We start from the raw sequence: 21,930 nt of genomic DNA on the forward strand, positions 1-21,930 counted from the left end.
GCATTTTGTGATTTGTGTTTTGATTTTGGATCTGGATCTTTCTTCATGTTTTGGATCTGGATTGGTTTTGCCAAAACCACCCTTCAGTGTTTTGGGTTCTGTTTTTTTTTTTTTACTCTGTATTCATTTTTTTAAAAAGCATAAAAACAGCTTAAATCACAGAATGTGTGGGTTTTTCTGCTCCTATGCAATTATTAACCTCAACAACCTTCATTTCCACTCATTTCCAGTCTATTCTGAACACCTCACACCTCACAATATTGTTTTTATGGCCAAAAGATTGCACCGAGGTAGCTGGATGACTATGCTAAGCGACACGAGTGGGCGGCACAAACACGTGGCCCATCTAGGAGTGACACTGCAGTGGCAGACAGGATGGCAGTTTGAAAAACTAGGCCCCAAACAGTACATACTGCAAAGAAAAAAAAGAGGTGCAAGATGGAATTGTCCTTGGGCCCTCCCACCCACCCTTATGTTGTATAAATAGGACATGCACACTTTAACAAACCAATCATTTCAGCGCCAGGGTCTGCCACATGACTGTGGCTGAAATGATTGGTTCGTTTGGGCCCCCACAAAACAAGTTGGCAATTAATGTGTCCCTGCACAAACTGGCTCTACGGAGGCAAGATATCGTCCTCATCCTCCTCATCCTCCTCATCCACCGATTCCATGGATAAAACAGGAAAAAGGGATTTAGGTGTCCCTGGACTGCTTATGGTCTTAGCCAAAGATTCTGAACTTGACAGTAACTTTTTATTAACGCTCTGCAGGTGCCGTATAAGGGAGGATGTTCCTAGGTGGTTAACGTCCCTACCCCTACTTATTTCACCTTTACATATGGTACATATGGCAAGACAGTTGCTGTCCGGATTTGGATAGAAATATTGCCAGACCAAAGAGGTGGAATGTTTGGTCTTCTGACCAGGCATGACCGTGATGGGTTTTTACATCCCACGGACAACAACTGTCTCCCCCGGAGCCTGATTTAAACAAACCACATCACCATCAGAATCCTCCTCGCCAACCTCCTCCTCAGTGCCAGCTACACCAGTATCCTCATCCTGTTGTACTTCAACAGTGACATCTTCAATTTGCATATCAGCAAGTGGACTGTGGGTGCTCCTTTCAGCACTTGCAGGGGGCGTGCAAATGGTGGAAAGAGCCACCTCTTCCCATCCAGTGCTGGGAAGGTCAGGCATCGCAACCGCCACCACACTTGGACTGTCCTTGGGGATTTGTGATATCTTCTTAGAATGCACAGTTCTTTGCTGTGCTTTTGCCAGATTAACTCGTTTGATTTTTTTAGTGGGAGGAGGGCTTCCATCGTCATGTGAAGCTGAACCACTAGTCATGAAAATAGGGAAAGACCATAGCCGTTCCTTGCCACTCCGTGTCATAAATGGCATATTGGCAAGTTTAAGTTTCTCTTCAGATGATTTAAATGTTTTTTTCAAGGTCATTTTACTGAACTTTGTCATTTGGGATTGTATGTGGCCTCTACTATGACATTGGGCATCGGCCTTGGCAGACGACGTTGATGACATGTTATCGTCTGTCATGACTAGTGGCAGCAGCTTCAGCACTAGGAGGAAGTGGTTCTTGATCTTTCCCTATTTTATTTTTATCGGAGAAAGTTTGGTCCTCCATTTATGTTATATTGATATATACGTGCGGCTAAGGCGCACACAAACACAGAAAATAATTTTTTATTTTTGTTGGAGACAAGTGCACTTTGTGGGTTACACCACCCTTTAAGAAATGAGCCAGCCGGCCCTTTACTTATGGGACACAGGCGCACGCTTGGTGCTGCTCCTTTGTTGATGCACGTGCAGCTACAGCCCACACAATTCACAAACACAGAAAATATTTTTTTATTTTGTATGGAGTGCCCTTTGGGGGTCACAGCACCATTTAACGGACAAGCCAGCTGGCCTTTTACTTATGGGACACAGGCGCACGCTTGGCGCTGCTCCTTCGTTGATGCAAGTGCAGCCAGAGTGCACACAATTCACAAACACAGAATTTTTTTTTTATTTTGTTTGGAGTGCCCTTTTGGGGGTTACAGCACTCTTTAGCAGTCAATCCAGCCGGCCTTTTATTTATGGGACACAGGTGTACGCTTGGCACTACTTTGCTGATGCACATGCGGCTACTGCGTACACAATTCACAAACACAAAAAAATATATATTTTTTTATTTTGTTTGGAGTGCCCTTTGGGGGTTACAGCACCCTTTAGTGGTCAATCCAGCCAACCATAGTGCACGCTTGGCACTACTTTGTAGATGCACGTGCGGCTACTGCGCACACAATTCACAAACACAGAAAATATTTTTTATTTTGTTTGGAGTGTACTTTGGGGGTTACAGCACCCTTTAACGGTCAAGCCAGCTGGCCCTTTACTTAAGACACAGCCACACGCTTGGCACTACTTTGTTAATGCACGTGCGGCTTCTGCGCACACAATTCACAAACACAGAAAATATTTTTTTAATTTTTTTGGAGTGTACTTTGGGGGTTACAGCACCCTTAAATGGTCAAGCCAGCCGGCCCTTTACTTATGACACAGGCGCACGCTTGGCACTACTTTGTTGATGCACGTGCGGCTACTGCGCATACAATTCACAAACACAGAATATATTTTTTTATTTTGTTTGGAGTGTACTTTGGGGGTTTCAGCACCCTTTAATGGACAAGCCAGCTGGCCCTTTACTTATGACACAGGCGCACGCTTGGCACTACTTTGTTGATGCACGTGCGGCTACTGCGCATACAATTCACAAACACAGAATATATTTTTTTATTTTGTTTGGAGTGTACTTTGGGGGTTACAGCACCCTTTAACGGTCAAGCCAGCTGGCCCTTTACTTATGACACAGGCGCACGCTTGGCACTACTTTGTTGATGCACGTGCGGCTACTGCGCACACAATTCACAAACACAGAAAATATTTAATTTTTTTTTGCACTTGGGGGGAGCACCCCTGATGGACAGAGCACCCCCTGGACAACACTACAGCACCCCTTTAGGTCTGGGAATCTGCACAGGACTTTGGAGTGGACACAGCCCCTATGGACAACTGACTGCACAACACAGTCCAGCCAGCCCCTAAGGACTTTGAAGGAGTGGACACAGCCCCTATGGACAACAGCAGCACAGCACAACACAGCCAGCCCCTATGGACTTTGGAGGAGTGGACACAGCCCCTATGGACAACAGCAGCACAGCACAACACAGCCAGCCCCTATGGACTTTGGAGGAGTGGACACAGCCCCTATGGACAACAGCAGCACAGCACAACACAGCCAGCCCCTATGGACTTTGGAGGAGTGGACACAGCCCTTATGGACAACAGCAGCGCAGCGCAGCACAGCACAGCACAACACTACACTGCACTACACTACACAGCCCTGCCAGCCCTAACTCCCACCCTCCCTCTTCAATGTCCACATCCGAGTGAGAAAATGGCGCTGACGAGGGTACCTTATATAGGATCCAAACCCCGCGAGACCCGGAAGGTGGGATGATGACGTTTTGCCTCGATTTCAGATCCAAGTCAGGCGGGAAAAGTCCCTGACTCGGATCAGCCTCGGATCGGGGGAGCTCGGGGGAGTACGGATTTCAGAAATCCAAACCCGCTCACCCCTAATATATATAGTATATATATAAATATACCTGTATATATATATATATATATATATATATATAAATACAGTATATATAAAGGTACAGAGGGCCTGATTCAGACTTGGGAATAGAGTGAGATATTTCTCTCTACTGATCATCTTGGTGAAACCATGCAGCACTGCAGGTGGGGCAGATTTAAAATGTGCAGAGAGATTTAGATTTGGGAGGAGTGTTTCCAAACTGACATCTTAATTGTAGAGTAATAATAAAGCTGTGCAGTATTTGTGGGCTACATGCAAAAGAAGCCAGTATTCACCCCACATGTAAAAAAAATTATGTATTTACACTCTTTGCATTGCATTATGGTTTGTTCAGGTTCACAGTTGAGATAGATATCTCACTCTATTCCCAGCTCTGAATCAGGCCCAGAGTGCAGAGCTGAATGGAATCAGCCAAACAGAGCGCGTCACTCCAGGATTTGTTCAGAAGAAATTTTACTGCCTGTTCAACATTTCAAGGCCCATCCATCTCTGTCATCAGGAATACAAAAATACACAACATGAAAACTCTTACTCAAGCATTTTTATGTTGTGTATTTTTGTATTCCTGATGACGGGGCTGCATGGGCCTTGAAACGTTGAACATGCAGTAAAAATTGCTTTGCACTCGTTACGTTTATCCAATTTTTTCTGCGAGCATCCATGTACTTTCTACATTGGGGATATGGTAAATATATAGAGTTCCTCTCGGCAATGCTAAAAAATTGAGGTTTTGGACAATTATACAGTATATATCTAAACTGAGTGATTGGGAAGTGATTCTGTTAGAAGACAAATTTAGTGTACAAGGCCTTAATGAATAGGCAATTATCATTGAAATTAGGATAGAGTACTAATTAGATTAAGCCTTTAGCACATTCATTTCAAGATCTCACAACGTGGAAGAAGTTTAGTTTGTCTATTTTGCTATGTTCTTTTCTCAGAAAATCATCCCTTTCAAACTATTTATGTTTTTCAGTCATATAATGGAAAGTTTAAGGATCATATCATTTTAATTCAAAATTAAACAAATACATTTAAATGAAAAATAAAAGATTGCTGTTCACGAGAGACGGTTAAAAATATCCAAAATTCATCATTCATCTTTCAGTAAACCTACTTGTAAATTTAATTACTGTCTCTTCCAAGTAACTCCTTATGTGTCTTGACTTTCACAGAATGGTCCTTCTTTGGTCCCCAGACCAAACAATCTTTAAGTTACATTTTTACCTTTTCAATAACTTAAACTCCCAATTAACATAATAAATAGGGCAAGTTTGAACATACAGTATATCCAATAACTGTATTGTCACATTATTGTAGCTCAACAAAAGTAAATTTATGGTTATTTGGTGTCAGTATTTTTTTAAATTGTTTTTATTTTTGGAATTTTTAAATTAACAGTGACAAAATAAAATAACACTCAGAATATACAGGAGACTAGACAGATTTATGAAACACAATATAAAAATCAGGAATTTAGAAGAACAGGCAAACAAAATAAAACAACAAAAATATAAGAAAGCGTAAGCAATATACTGATAAGAAAGTATAAGAAAAAGAATAGTCAGTTGTGTGAAATACAATAAGATAGATAAGCAATATCTCAGAAGAGGCAGTATATGTCACCTCAAACAGTAATAAAACCAAGTAATAAAAGCTGTCACTATACATAAAGCCTATAGACTCATAAACCCCATATAAAAGCACAATAATGAAACCAAAATAGAAAAACATTCAGGCCTATCCACCACAAAATATGGAGAAAAGTTGGGCAAATACCAGCAGGACAAAGAGAAGCTTCAATCAATAGTGAGAAGCAATGCAAACTGCTATAAAAAATATAGACAGACTGAATAGGAGACACCCTAGCTCCCAACATCAAATTGGACCACTTCACTATGAACCTGCCATCATCAAACATTCATAAAACAAATTTATACCTGAGCTATATAAATAAATGAAAATATACTGTAATGCATAATATCCATTGTCTCTAAAAAGACAATCAAAATATAGCAAAAAACAACCACCCCTAATGCCCCACCCTATATGACCATACCTCCAAATTATGGCATATCTGGATCTCCAAACAAAACCCCTCCCCAACTGCTATAGACTATACTACCTAACTCCCCAGCTCAAGAAAATGAGGGCAACTATACCTGTGTACCTGAAGGTAATGGTTTGTCCAAGGAAAAAAGGCCATCAGAGAGATTCCCAAAAAAAACAATCTACAATATCCCAAGTATAAAATGTAAAAAATATCAAATAGAAAAACCAGGAGAATAAGATCCCAGATTAAAAAGTAAACCCGCGTACTGAGCCAGTACGTGCATCTGCAAAAGGGGTGTGGCCTCATCTCACGGGGGTGTGCCACAAGCCATGGGGGTCTGGCCTCATGGCACGCCCCCTTATTTCAGTTTCCCTGGCCAAGCAGAGTGCCAGGAGGCGGAGTTGCTCGACCGGGGTTTGACACCGGACTGGCCCATCTGGCCATTGGCCCTTCTGCATTTGCCATTCTGCAGTCCAGCTCCATATATACATATATATATTCCATAGAAATGTCCCATTGAGGCATGTTAGACATAATCTGAATTTCACAAAACCTACTGAAATTCTGCCACTCAAACTTATGAAATTCATATCATTAAGACTGACACCTTAATGGACGTGTTCCTTGCGCAATACAGATATGGTATGCCATCACACTCTGTGGTTAACTACAGATTCAGCACTCTCACAGAGTGAGATTGCTGTCACTCACAAAATGGAGCTGCAAATTCACAGAATTGTGTGATCATTGGAATTCACACATGCAGTCTATGCTACTGAGGTCTGAGCAGAAGATAGAGCTACGTAGATGGGAAAAGAGTGGTGTGAATGGGGGGAGGAGACAGAGCAGAGCAGATGTGGAGACAGAAAGGCATGGAGAGGGGGAATATTAAGCAGTAGAGATGGGGGAAACCAAAGTGATTCATATGGGTGGAAAACAATGGTGCGGATGGGGGTGGCAAAGTGATGCAGATGGTTGGAAAACAGCGGTGCAGTTGGGAGGAAGACAGCAGCGTGGATAGGGGGGGAGACAGAGAGGCACATTTTGGCAGGACACAGCAATGAGTATGGAGTGGTACACAGTGGCATGGACCCGGGAAGATAGAGATGGCGCAGATTGGTAAAGACAAATTGGTGTGGATGAGAGAATACAGGCTAGAACAAATAGGAGAACACACAATATTAGGGATTGGGTAAAACATATTGGTGCATATGGGGAGGAAGACAGAGTAGTTTGGGTGGGGTTTTCAATATTTTATTTTACTGCATCTTCACCTGGGGGGCAGTGGCCTTTAAGTACCCAAGGGCTTTGGCATCTTCGCCTGGCAGGCACCAATCCACCAGGGCTTCGGAGTCTTCAACCCACCAGAGGCTTCTGGTGTCTTCACCTGGAGGTGGCAGCCAATTAGCTATTTTGCACAGCTGCCACCTCTCCAGTGCTTCTGGTGTCCTCTTCACCAAGTGGGCATCAGCCTATAAGCTCTTTTTCATGGCTGCTGCCCTTTAGGACTTCTGGTGTCTTCTTTCTTCAGGAGCTGAGCTCTGCACTGCTCCCTCTCAGTTGCCGGACTGCCTTGTGGCCTCCTCATGCTGGCTTATATAAGCCAGCTGAGAGGGCAGGGTGATGATGTCACAAGCCGTGATTGGCTCGTGGCGGACATCTTTGAAATTCAAAAAAGGTGCTGAGGTGCCATTTTTGAAATAGGCTCCACTGCCAAACTCTGTAGAATGGCTGGCAGGGACTGGATCCTCTCGTATCCAGGCCCGCTGTCAACGCTGCACCACCACTGGTTCCTGCCGCCTGTGCTGCTAATGCCTGCACCACCGCCATGTCACCATCTGGCTAACTCCAAGCCTTGGCTATGGCACCACTACCATTTCCGTGTCTGCTAATTCCCGCAAAAGACAGCTATTTTGGTGTTCCCAGGTGAAGCCACATAAATTACCTACTGGAGGTACCTACTGAGGCTGCGCAACAAGTTGAAGCTCCCTATTTGTATAATGGCACATTTGTGAGGAAATAGTTTAAAAACTGTAACGTTATAATTTACCTGATCCCCAAAAGCACCTACCCTGAAACAATAGCTACCTAATAAAAGAAAGTCTAAATTTGCCATGTACCCTGACATATGCTTTCCCAAAAATCCCCCATAGAGAACAGTAGAAAAGTGGTCCTAACTGAAAGTGTCAGAAAAAACTTACAGTTGGAGATTTAGATTACTCCCAAATCCTCATGTTTTTTGCACTGAAATTTGGCAAGCAGCACCGAGTGACAGTTCTACAAGCCCATGCCAAATTTCATCTTGGTACTTCTAATAGTTTTTAAGGTGTAGCCCCTGAAATACCATGCCCTCTCAGGAATTCTCTATTGGAGAATTCTGTTTCTTTCGATTCAGACTTAATAAAAGGCATGACCGTGCCCCCTTTTTTTTATATATATACACTGTATATATATATATATATACACTGTGTGTGTGTATATATATATATATTTAAAACAAAATATTCAAATAGAATGTAAAAACAAATCCAGATAAACCGGTCTGAACAGGCTGTCAAAGAGGATAATCCCACCCCAGGGTCTGTATATGAAGTTAAGTTGCAACATCTTCCAGATAATTCAGAATATTCAAAATAGACTTCCTTAGAGAGTCTCCCAAAGGAATAGGCAGCAAACAAATATGGCGGGCCCACTCAACAGCAAATGGAGGAGGAAATGAGCCTTTAGTAAGACATCTTTTTATGCGGCATATATTTTTGGATAGCCAACCTCTGAGACTCTAAGGCTGTCAGCCAGCCAGTGACAGGAGTTGCACAGTCCAGGGAGGTAATATAAGACTCAGTCACAGCAATCCTATCTTGTGTTTGTTGCATATCTTGACACAAAAAAGACAGCTTAGTAGGTAGTGTGCTCCCTTGAGCTGCTACCCTCCATCCCGAGTTTGTAATGGCTTGCAGAAGTCATTTAATAGTGCCCACAGAAGGCACAGCCACAGCATGAGATAACTGTAACAACAGGTAAGTGTCAGCAACCAAATAAAAGTTCAAAGTCCTGAAAAGCAGACCAGTGTAATAGGAAGTTCCACCTGGTAGCTCTGAACAAGAGATGGTAGATATAGGAACAGCAAACAAATCAATGCAGGTAAATACTGAGTACCCAGTTTAAGAGATAAAAAAGTTAATCCGAAAAATGCATAAACTGTTCCAGTCATTAAGAAGCAATGGGTTATTTTGAACATTATTAGAAACCCATATAGGAGTAAAATTAATAATGAATTACTCTTGAAATGATAAAACTCTTTCTATTCCTACAAACAGATTTTACAGTCCTTTTTATATAAAGATATGTTTGAAATACATTTGTATTATGCTCATTCAATCCTGTCTTTTCTGCTTTTGAGAATAACCAGGTTTAGTTCCTTGATAACATTCTGGGGCAGTTGTGTGCTTGATGACAGCTCTTTGTTCATCTGATCTGCAGGATTGTGTAGCCTCTTGACATCCATTGTGTGTATTTCTCTTGTGTCACCGCTATAATTCTTAGGACTGTCAAGGTCAACCAAACTGTAGTGTTTCTTTTGGTTACTAAGCCTTTCTTCTTCTTTACAACTGAAAACATCCACCATCATTGACAACCTCTGTTGTACTGCATTACTGAGTTCTTCTTTGGAAGCTGCGTGTTTCATTTTTCTTCTTGTTTTCTCTGACTTTGATCGGACAAAAAGACAGGCATAAATAAAATATAAAGTCTATATGGCACACTAGTACAAACAAAACACATCAGCCCACTTTAATCGAAAAAGTCAAACTAATATTTTTTTTATTACATTACAGTATACTCACAGCTGGTGTACAACTGTGCACTTACTGTAGAACAGCACACATTTTGTGTTATATGCAAACTTTACCAATTGTGTTGGTTAGCCAATAAAAACAAATGTTTTATTGTGTTATAGTTTAGTACAGCTTTACACCTTTATTATTAACTCATCACCACATATTGCCAAGGAACTGTACTGACAACAGTAGATATAAATAAAGTTTAAGAGATGCCCATTCTTTCCCCAGCTGGAAGGTTTAGGGGCGCGGCAGTTCTTATACAAATAAGGGTAAGAGTTTGCTTTGCAGTTAATAGATTTGGATACTACTGGTACAATAGATAAAGGATGCGGTCATAATACTGACCGCGGGGAATCCAGCACGCAGAATGCTGATACCTGTCAGAATCACTGTGCCGGCATCCCGAAGGTAAGTAGCGAGGTTAGGGGGAGGGTTAGGATTAGGCACTAGGGGGTGGGTTAGGGTTAGGCACTAAGGGGGTAGGGTTAGGTTTAGGGTCAGGTTAGGTTTAGGCACCAAGGAGGGAGGGTTAGGGGGAGGGTTAGGATAGTGACCGACAGTTGTCAGTATTCTAACCCTGTTGGGATGCCAGCATTGGGATTCTGACTGCCGGGATCCTGTACCCAACCCATAGATACACATTACACACATATACTACTTCTAATGGCTGCAAAGCATTGGACGCTTGTTCCTGATGTATGGGTGGAAGGGGGTGGCAACGCATGTTGTGGATCACACACCACATGACGAGATGCTGTGCCAGCAAAGAGGGCATGCTCACATAATGTTGGGTCCAATTGGGTCCATTATACCTGTGGCACAGTCATGCACTGACATGAAGTAGTCAGAAAGATCCTTACCCGGAACATCACATGCAAAAGTAGCAGTTTTACCTCTTCTTCATATAGTCTGACCAGATTTGCATTGTTTCATGGAGATCTGCCTCATGGAACACCCATTAATCATGATAACCAATTATGGGCACCCATTATTCATGTTATTCAAAACCAGGTTTCTTTCAGTGGTGTAGCTATAATGGATGCAGGATGTTCAGTGCACTTAGGCCCCTGGGTGAGGGGGGCCCACGCTGCACACCCTGCACTCACATATTATACTCACTTCTCCGGAGTCCCGTGTCAGCGCTGCAAACATTACTGGAACAATTGAGTAGTGGCAGAGACTTGCGCATGTGCTGTAGTGAAGGCATGGGTACCATGTTCCTGGAGACCTGCGCATGCACAATAGACTCTACTACTGTACTGTGAAAGAGGAGGGGGCAAGCACTGACACCTCCTCTCTTAAACCTGCCCCGGGTACCTTTTACTGATTAGTAAACTAGATTAGTAGACGATGCACATGAGTGCTTTTAATAAATAAGTATATGGCGTGTCTGATAATAAAACTAATACCCAGCTGTAAATGCAAACATTCTCCTTAGCTACACTGCTACCAATGATAACTAAAGGGAATAAAATGACATCTTCAAAATAATGATTTATGTAGCTCTCCAGGATGGATCCCTTTTTCATGAACAAAAGATCTGGAAGACCCCCTGTACCTTTATCTACAGCCTTGATCTATCTATCTATCTATCTATCTATCTACCTAAAGTATCTTTACAAATTTCGGGCCTGAGTTCAATGCCCATTTCAAAGCAATGCTGCACTAGCTAATCCGGTCTTGCCCAAAGATTTTTTTTAAAAAGTGGATCTGCCGTGTTTGACTCATGCTGCTATATCCTTACTGAAAGCAGGGCCAGATTAAGTACCACATGGGCCTGGAGCTGAAAATGATCAGGGGCCTATTGTAAGAAACAGAGGAGCAGTGTCCAGTGCTGTGGGGGTGTCACCAGTGGCATGTGGGCATATACTCCCTATACTCCCTATCAGCCCCAATGTCTCGCTAAATATATAAAATTGTAAAAATTTGAATATAATGTGATAAAAATAGAAATACATTTTTATCATTTATGATTTATGGCCAACCATTGGCCAGCAGTTGGCTGCTCATTATCCTGCTGTCATGAATTTGTGCCTATTTTTATGTAGAGGCCTGGAGCTGTAACTCTATCCATCCCTTTGCTAATCTAGCCCAGATTGACAGTTTGCAAGAGGTGTACTGCAGCACACAAACTTCACCCGTTCACGCATACCTGCTGTTTATACACTTTTCAGATGCTGACCCCTGAAAAAGTGCATTAAAATAGCATGAAAGTTTATTATGTGTTTGCTCACACACCAGTGTGCGCTGTCTTGAAGTGTAATTAAGGGAATGTTATCCCAGTCAAACATTATTGGAATATCTTTTTGCTTTAAATCCTTTATAATAACTGGCCCACAAGAACCACTGCACCTCCCATCAGTTCATAAATTGTGCTCTGTTGGTGGTCTGATTTAAGCACTACTACAATGAACATAAAAAATTAATCATGTCGCCTGAACACCATATTCATAAAATATAATACATTCATGAGTATTTGCTGGACCCAACATATAATTATTACAGTTACTGATGTTGTTGACCTGGGCAAAATCAGAATTGTGTTATTTTTTCTTGACACAAGAGCTACTCATCACACTCTGTGAGCCAGTCTAATGCTTAATCTTTGAGCACTTAATTAATGTTATTATGCCCACTAAAATATATGCAGTATAATTTAGTGTATATCTCTTACAAAGTCCATAATTATTCAGACAATGCACTAGAATAAAGGCTTGTATATGCTATACTGCAGACTCACCGCAGGCTTGAGCTTAGATTCAGCGGTGTCCGTCTCTGCTTTCCCACGAAATTCTCTTATCTGTAGATTTGTAGCTGTGAGAATTTTTTCATTTCTTTTTCTTGGGAGTAAATCTCCAGCATACTGTAGGATGTAATGTTTTGGAATATTATTACATTGTTTAAACCAAAATTGTACTGTGTTTAGATTAAAATATTCTGTACTAGAGAGATTTATATGATTCCATTCAATACTTAAATTAATTATTTAAAAAAAAAATCAATAACATCCTTTATAAAATCATGAAAACATATGTCCACGAGGTGAAAACAAACCTATAAATGGAACCAACCTGTAATCAATAACTTAGGGCAGCTGTCTCACAGATCAACCATTTTGAGGGTTAGCAAAATTAAGGAATTTATTTTTAAAATTCAAAATTTTTTTATGCAAAAGTGCAAATGAGCGGAAGTTACCTTGGTCTGATAATGCTTAAAATGGTAAAATTTACCTTTTAAAGTGCACAAAACTTATAAACAAAATCTGTAATTTGTGTTCACTTATACAGTTTGAGGAATGAAATAATTGACATTACAGTCTATGCCTGTATTGTCGCAATGGGCTGCCATCAGAAATTGTGGGGATTGGGACTGAAAAAAGTAGCCCATCCACCCCACCTTATTTTATTACTTACCTTCTTCTTTGGTTAGTCTTTCTGCCCTATCCTCTGCAATGCAATATTTGCTTACTTGGAGCTCTAGGGTGCCCAGGACTCCAGTCCCAGCAGTCGCCTTCTAATGGCGGCCCTATTTTCCACATGCAGAAGCTAATAAACTGCTTCAGATTCTGTAGTTTATATATATATATATATATATATATATATATATATATATATATATGTGAGAGATTATAGCACCAGAGAGAATCAGGGTCTCTTTCCTTCACAGTTTAAAATAACCCGTAATTCAGGTAAGTAATAGTTTAAAACATTGATATTTAAAACAAAGCACTCCCCATTGGTGTGGGTGTCATCAGCTTATCAGTAAGATATTAACAATGGTGATTTGTTAAAAAAAAAAGTGTGAATAACTGTGTATATATATATATATATATATATATATATATATATATATATAATTTATGTAAAAAGCATATATACTGTACTTGAGAATAAATGAATGCATATTATTCTCACAGACAGTGGTAGTGGAAAAAATCTAAATTAATTACCCTGAATGGAGGATCACTTAACAGCAGTATTCCAAAGGTAATACTTATCTGCTTTTGTTAGCTTTATAAAATAAATAAAAATATTGCAAATCAACAATATTCTGAATTATATAGCTTTATGTGAGATGAAAACAAACCACTCTATAGATTATATAGTTTAGTCAGAAAAATAAACAAATGAAAAAAAAAAACTTTTTCACATAGTTAATTTGTTTCTTTAGGTTACCGTCTACTAATGTAGTAAATTCCCTTTAATATGTTGTTTTATAAAGCTCCAACATTTTTCACAACTGTACATTTTATCAAACAAAAGAAATAAATAAGTAGACAAAAGATGGAGGTGAGAGGAATGTTCAAATAATGGGTATCATTTCCACTCTCCTTGAAAAAAAAAAATACTTTTCAGTATATAAATTTATTTGTTTTCAAAATATAAGTTATAAATGTGCTGATTCATATTTTATAGTTGTCCACCACAGCTGCATTCAAACACTATGGGGCAGATTCAATTAGCCGCGGGGTTGTCCCCGCGACTAATTGCCGTCCAAAATCCCCATGGCGCAGGAAATCAAATAGCCTTTTCCCCGCGCCTTAAAATCGGGACTCACGCGAGTAAACACACTGATTTTGCATCAACTGCGGAGGAATCAATGTGTTTTTTCCCATAGCGCGAGGCCGAATAACGTGAATTTTACCTCACACCACTAGGTGCTGCGAGGTAAAGTCCGACTGCGGGGAATCGCGCATGGGGTCTCGGTGACTCCCGTGTGAGGAATCCCCAGCAATTGAATTGGACTGGCGTGGCGATTAGCCACGGGAACAGCCCGTGGCTAATTGAATCTGCACCTTAGGGGCTTATTTAATAATAGGTTCCAAGATTATGGAGCCAGCGGCAGTTATAAGGCAAAGCCAGCCTTATAGTAACTGATTGCCGCTATAAATTTAGAGGTGAACTCTCTGAAAAACTGCAGCTTTCATAATTTCGGAATCTATTAACTTCACCTCTTATACTCTTATTGTGCCTTTTTAGAGCCTGTGATTTTTTTTTGTCTCCACTGAATGCTCATGGATGTCCCAGAAAAATATAGGAGACCTAACAATGCTGACATTCCTTTCAAATATTTAGTAGGATTACTTTAACAAAATTAACATGACTTGGCAAGTTCATTTTTTGCATTCTGGCAAAGTAATGATAAAGTACAGTTATATAGCATTTAGAGATGAGCAGATTCGGATCTCAGAGATCCGAACCCACCCGAACTTAGAGATCTGGGGCGAGAACCGAATGTGCGTTTGATTCCCCCGCCGGTACCGGATATCAAACCGAGGCAAAAACCTCAGAGACTAAATCTTGCTGCTCGCAAGCTTCGTCTCTGCTATATAAGGAGTCCCCGTGGCGGCGCCATTTCACTCCGGCTGTTGAGAGTGAACAGGGAGGGTGGGTAGTGTAGGGCTAGGCTACTGTCCTGATCTATCTGGGCTGGTGCTGTCTGCTGTGTCCATCTGGGCTGGTGCTGTCTGCTGTGTCCATCTGGGCTGGTGCTGTCTGCTATGTCCATCTGGGCTGGTAGCGTGCTGCCTGTGTCGTCAATCGCTGCTGCCTTGGTCAGGGCTCTGGGCCCCAAGTTCTGGACAAAAAAAATTACTAAAAAGTGTCTTCTGTGTGTGCGTTAGCCACACTTATTATCAGACGGCAGCAACCTAGTGCTACCTGTGTCGTCAATTGCTGCTGCCTCAGTCAGGGGTGCTCCGGGCCCCAAGTTCTGGACAAAAAAAATAATAATAAAATCTTAAAAAGTGTATTTTTTTTTCTGTGTGCATGTGCCTTAGCCGCACTTATTATCAGACAGCAACCTAGTGCTGCCTGTGTCGTCAATCACTGCTGCCTCGGTCAGGGGTGCTGTGCACCCCAAGTTCTGGACAAAAATAAAAAGTGTATTTTTTTTTGTGTGTGTGCGTGTGCGATAGCCGCAACTTTGCTACACTATTGCTGCTTGCTTGGTGAAACTGCTGCAAGACCACAGTGAATATGGAGGGCAGTCACATGACAGGAGAGCAAGAACCACAAGTTGTAGCAGTCATGATGATGCAAAGCCGTCAACGTCCTCGTCCTCTATGAAGGCCGATGCCCTAGGACTTAAGTCAGGCCATGGAAATGGAAAAGCATCTTTTTTTACAGTATTAAAGTAAAAAAAAATCTAAAGCCAAGTTGGCTTTAGATAAATAAAAAATTGACAATATGCCATTCATTACACGAAGTGACAAGGAAAGGATAAGGCCTTTGCCTTTATTTATGACTGGTGGTTCTAGTGATGATAGCTCTTCTGCTTGTTGTAGTAGTGGTGGTACTATAAAAAAATTAAAGTTGTTAAGAAGAAGACGAGTAAGACAGCTCCGGAAGAACCAACCGTGTGCTCCGAGAAATCAAAATCACAAATCCCCGAGGAGAGTGCAAGTGTGTCCGCAGTTGCTATGTGTGAGGAAGACCTTACAAATAGTGTACTTGAGGATCCTCCTTCCAACATTTGTGTTCCCTCTGTAAATGTGGGGAAGGGCAGTCAACAAATTGCTGACGTAGTCATCGAGGATGCTTCTGTGGAGTTGCACATGGAGGATGGGGAGGATATTTCGGTAGTTGCCGCTAAGGATTATGAGGATGTTGATGATAAGGATGTTGATGATGAGGATGTTGATGCCAAGGAAGTCATTTGTGTAAGTCAGGACTATTCCATCTTGCACCTCTTTTCTCTGCATTATGTGCTGTTTGGGGCATTGCTGCCTGACATTTTGAATGTAATTGTTTATGAATGTCCAGAAATTGTAATGGCCACACTCAGCATCTCCTGTATGTCCCTTTCATTTTTTAAAAATGGCCACATGTTAGTGCCACCCACTGCTGTCATTTAGTTTAGTCAACCAGCTAGCTGGATGCAACGTTTTGGTCCTAGGCCTAACCTAAATGAAAAAATCAATATTGTGAGCTGTGAGGTGGTCAAAATTGACGGCAAATGACTGGGAATAATGGTTATTAAGGTTAATAATACTGTAGGAACAAAAACAGGCCCAAATTATGTGGTTTGCCTGTTTTTTTAAATTTTTAAAAAAAGATCCAGATCCAAAACCAAAACATGCAAGGGTGGTTTTGCAAAACCAGATCCAAACCACAAAGGAGATACAGATCCAAAACCGAAAACAAAAACAAAACATGGGTATCGGCACCAGTGCCGTTGAGAGACTGGCCGGGCCCGGGTGATGGAGGGGCCGTGGCCTAATCGCAGGAAGCGTGGCCACGCTTCCTTGAGAAAAAAAAAAGAAACAATAATCATCTTTTCATCGCTGCACAGCGCTGCTGAGCGCCGGGGGAGGGGGGCGCTGTAAGCACCCCAGCCCGGTGCAAAGCTGGGGTGGTGCGATCAGTGTACGGGTGTAGCAGAATCATATGCATTTCAATCACATCTTCACTTGTGACTGATTAGGCATAAATGGACTGTAACCTAACACCCTCGTGTAAGCAAAGTTTGACGAGAGTGTGCCCACCAGTGGTGTATGTAGGGTTTTTGGAGCCCAGGGCAAGTTAAAAAACGGTGCGCGTAGGTGCGCGCGCCGAAGGCATGGTCACTGGAAAATGGGGGCATGGCAACATGACAAACCACAGTTTCTCATCATTCTGGGAACATTCCTTTCCATTCCATGTGCATAAGTAAAAGTGCCCCTCTTGCAATGACCACTGTAATAGTGCCCCTTATGCAATGTCCCCAGTAGCAGTGCCCCTTATGCAGTGCCCTCTGTAGTAGTGCCCCTATACAGTGCCCCAAGTAGTGTGCCTTACACAGTGCCCCCAGTAGTGCACCCTTATACAGTGCCCCCAGTAATGCTCCTTTATACAGTGCCCCTTGTGCAGTGCCCCCAGTAATGCCACTTAAGCAGTAGCCCCAGTAGTACCACTTATACAGTGCCCCAATAAGGCCCCTTATACAGTAGTAGTCCCCTTATGCAGTGACCCCAATAGTGGTCCCCCCTATGCAGTGCTCCCAGTAGTGCCCATTATAAAGTGCCCCCAGTAGTGGTCCCCCCTATGCAGTGCCCCATATACAGTGTCCCAAGAGTAGTTCCCCCAATGCAGTACCCCTAGTAGTGGTCCCCCCTATGCAGTGCTCCCAGTAGTGCCCCCTATACAATTCCCCCAGTAGTGGTCCACCCTATGCAGTGCCCATTATACAGTGTCCCCAGTAGTGGTCGCCCTTATACAGGGCTCCCAGTAGTGCCCCTTATACAGTTCCTCCAGTAGTGGTCCCCCCTATGCATTGCCCCTCATACAGTGCCCCAGTAGTAGTCCACCCTATGCAGTGCCCCCAGTAGTGCCCCTTATATAGTGTCCCCAGTCCTCCTTATGCAGTACCCCCAGTAGTGCCCCTTAAATAGTGCCACCAGTAGTCCTCCCTATGCAGTGTCCCCAGTAGTGGTCCCCCCTAAGCAGTGCGTCTTATATAGTGGCCCCAGTAGTAGTGTCCCCAGTATTTTCCATTATATATTGCCCCCAGTAGTGGTTCCCCCCTATGCAGTGCCCCTTAGTGCCCCCAGTAATAGTTCCACCCTATGCAGTGCCCCCAGTAGTGGTACCCTTATGCAGTGCCCCCGTTAGTGCCCCTTATATAGTGCCCCCCAGTCGTAGTCCCCACTGTGCAGTGCCCCCAGTAGTAGTCCCCCCTATGTAGTGTCCCCAGTAATGCCCCTTATATAGAGCCCCCAGTAGTGGTCCCCCCTATGTAGTGCCCCCAGTAGTAGTCCCCCCAATGCAGTGCCCCCTGTAGTGGTCCCCCCTATGCAGTGCCCCCAGTAGTGCCCCTTTTATAGTGCCCCCAAAAGTTGTCCTCCCCTAGCAGTGCTCCCAGTAGTGGTGTGGTCCCCCCGATGCAGTGCCCCCAGGCCCTTTATATAGTGCCCTCCAGTAGTAGCCCCCTCAGCAGTGCCAGACAAAGACAAATGTAAAAACAAAATCCCTGCTCCTGTGCCCACCACCATCATCCACTCCTCTGTCCTCCTTGGCTGGCCCACTCTGCATTATGGGAGAGACATCATGACATCTCTCCCATCACCCACTGTGGGAGCTGGAAGATGGAGCTCATGAGTGAGCTCCAGCCTGGCTCCGGCAGTGGGCGCAGCAGTCAATGAGAGTCTGCCTGACTCTCATAGGCTGGCTGCCAAAACAAACACACAGCCGCTGGTTAGTACGAGTGTACTAGCCAGCGGCTGTGTTAGTTACTGTGTAGTACGCACCTTATGTGTCTTGGAGCACAGTCGGTGGCACCCCTCCCCCCCTGCACCGTTGGTCTGATGGTGCCCAGGGCACGAGCCCTGCTCGACCCCCTCTAGTTACGCCACTTGTTCCCACAGTACTGTAAGCTTTACATAGTTAGATGGAATCATCAATAAGCCTGTGTCAATACATATTATTTGCAATAAGCAAAGGGTGGTCCAGGTACGTCTTGATGATCATCATCATAATCAATCTAAGCATAGGCATATGGGGTGGGTGCACTGCAAAGATGCATAAATGTTGCATTTGCATTTTGCAAGTGCACAAATCAACCCATGCAATGCAGTAGCGATTATATAACATTTTGGTTCAGCTTAGCATCAGGGCTTATGTTATATAGATACATTTAGTGCCTAGGTGCATCCATCTGTAGTTAAATCAAACACTAAATCAATTATAGCCAATATCCTTTGTAAAAATAAAATATGTATTCTAAGTGTAATAGTTTGCACTAATAGTTGCATATCACTGGGAAAAACAGGGCATTTGTCTGCCCATAGAAGGTAATGCAAGCACCTAGCTCATGGTTCTCAAGTCCTTCAATACCATTAGAATGCTATGTTAGCACCTGAGTCAAGGAGATGGATTTATGTGGGACCTGAAAGCATTCATGTATCCTTAGTGGGAAAAGAATTGTGTCATTTAAAGGCCACATGCTTATTAGAACACAGAAGTAGTAGCTACTTTTACTGTAAAATAATTTAAGAATACATGGGACAAAAATATTGCTATTGTCACTCCCCCATAAACCTATACAACACAAAATAAATTAAGTAATAAATATGAACATATTTTCCCAAGTACTGTAACTGATCACTTAAACTTTGGAAGTTCAGAGCATTCCATTGGCGTCAGCTGTGACATTATTAATAACGCCTTTAAATGATGAAAGATGTTATACTGTACTACACTATTCTTGGGAGATCAAACCTAATAATGTGCTACTGTTGCTGTAAGTGAAAGTGTAGCATGCAAGCTTATCTTTTATCTGGCTTTAGACTAATACCCCTTTTACACCAAAATCCCAGGTCTGACCCTGGAATTTGAACACTGGTCAATCCCGGTTTGGACTCGGCTTCAGACCCCGTTTACATTGCAACTCAATCCGGGTTATTCCCGCGTTTGCCCCGTTTACACTGAACCTGGGTAATCCCTGCTTTTCCCTATAGATGTCATTAAAAATGGTCTTTTTTAAGAGCTGACAAAGATGAGGTCACAAAAGGCAACAAAAGAGAGGGGTAGGAACAGGGTGTGGCTCAGGCTGCTGTTATGGCTGTGTATCAGCCTGCGTTTGTAGCTGCTGGTCAGGCTGTGGTGCAGGCTGTGTATTAGCCTGCGTTTTGTGGCAGTTGGTCAGGCTGTGGTGCAGGCTGTGTGCAGGAGGTTAGTCAGGCAAGTGATGGCTGAGTGTGCGTCTCTCTGCAGGGCACTGACAAATGACATCATATGCCAGCGCCCCAGAAGCTCCAATCAACAAATAGCGTAATGTAGCCGGGTCAAATCATCCGGGTAGCACCCGTTCACACTGCCGCATGACCCGGGAACAACCCGTTTTCAACCCTGCTCTCAACCAGAGTAAGATTGCCGGGTAAATTGTCCCGGATTATTTTTCTGGGAGCCATTCACACAGTGCCTCAACCCGGATCGACCTGGCAATAACCCAGGTTATTCGGTTGGTATAAAAGGGGTATTAGATCAAGTATATACTGTATGTGCATCTTTAATGTATTGTGTACCATGTATGTGATATATTTTCATTTGGTCCTCAAGTTTGAAGTTTTTTTGAAGATTCAAGGAGTTACATGCCTCCGTGTACTACCAAATTGTGGATGTCTTAGCATGTAGGGCTGTGTAGGCACCCATAGCCCTATAGCATCTTGCCTTTTTAAGGGCCCTCATGGCCTGTGGATGTCAAGGAGCAAAAGGGTCATGCATCTTTTGATGAGGGACTGAAAACCTATTCCCTTTATGTATTGTGTTTTTGGCCCTCTCACTGAATGATTAATTACATAAATTTCTCAGCTCCAATAAATATATATTTTTTTAAATCATCCTTTTGGCTGCTTGGACTTTTGGGTAAGATTAGGTGGTTTCTTGTCCTAGGAGGGCTTGGAATTCCCTCTTATCATGCACAAGCTTTTTTCCTTGTGTAGCTGGTGGGCCAGGAGGATACATATTCGAGATACTGCCTGACGCTATATTAGTGAAATGGGGGGTATGTAAAGTCCATGGCTCTGGTGTTAGTGTATTTTTGTTTTGTAAAGACATGGATGCCTACATGGAGAAAAGGATGTGTAGGTGAGTATGTGTAAGTGTAATAAAGTTGTACTTTCATGGATTGTGAGTCTTGTCTTTATTTTAATATTTCCTCTGAGAGTGAACTATAGGTACCAGCAGGCCCATAATGCCCTGCATGCTAGTACATGCTAGTACTTATGGACCTATAGTTCTACTGTAAAAGACAATATTAATTAATCTATCTTTTTACACAATCAACCCGGTAACCACCACCCAGGGATAGTGGGAATCAGCCTGGGCCAGGGGTGCCCTGAAGATGGAGAACCCTTTTTTGGGGTGTCCCCATCTCCACAGGGATCCCTGGCCTGGACTAACTAGTGGTCAGGTGTTTATGCTTTGGCTGGGCATTACACCCCTGCTAGAGAGCGTCTGGTGCTGGATTTGGAAAATATTGGGGAACCCTATTCATTTTGTCCCCCATATTTCCAAAGCTAGCACTGGCTCCAGTTTGATTTGTGTTTGATTTGCATATCGAATCTTATTAAATCTTTGGATTCAATATTCCTTTAGAGAAACCATCAATGTTTTGCCTATATTCAATTTTGTGTGGGATTTGACTGGGATTTGGATTTATGTTCGATTTTACATTTGAGTTTGCCTTTAGTAAGTCTCCAAAAGCAAAATCAAATGCAAATCGAATGTAAAATCACACAAAACTCAAACTTGAACTTTGTTAAATATACCCCTTTGATTCCAAACAGAAAGGCCACTTACAATGGTGTTATGTCAGGGATGTGCTAATACAACCATGCACTGTAAGGCACTTTGCACAAACACATTGCATTTTGTGACAACACATTTGTTC

At 42.6% G+C, this 21,930-nt stretch overlaps 1 protein-coding gene across 1 annotated transcript in view; it reads right to left on the bottom strand.

The window, feature by feature from the left end:
• Positions 1 to 5,076: 5,076 nt before the first annotated feature.
• Positions 5,077 to 21,930, bottom strand: part of ARAP2 (ArfGAP with RhoGAP domain, ankyrin repeat and PH domain 2) — a 309,356-nt gene continuing 292,502 nt past the window's right edge. The window contains exons 31-32 of the mRNA XM_088482970.1: positions 12,302 to 12,424; positions 5,077 to 9,428 (exon numbers count right to left, since the gene is read on the bottom strand). Coding sequence (XP_088339096.1) covers positions 9,093 to 9,428; positions 12,302 to 12,424 — 459 coding nt within the window. The 3' untranslated portion in view covers positions 5,077 to 9,092. The remainder of the gene's footprint in view (positions 9,429 to 12,301; positions 12,425 to 21,930) is intronic.

The sequence above is a fragment of the Taudactylus pleione genome, unplaced genomic scaffold (genome assembly GCF_031769625.1).
Source record: "Taudactylus pleione unplaced genomic scaffold, aTauple2 ptg000302l, whole genome shotgun sequence".
NCBI classification, from domain to species: Eukaryota; Metazoa; Chordata; class Amphibia; order Anura; family Myobatrachidae; genus Taudactylus; species Taudactylus pleione.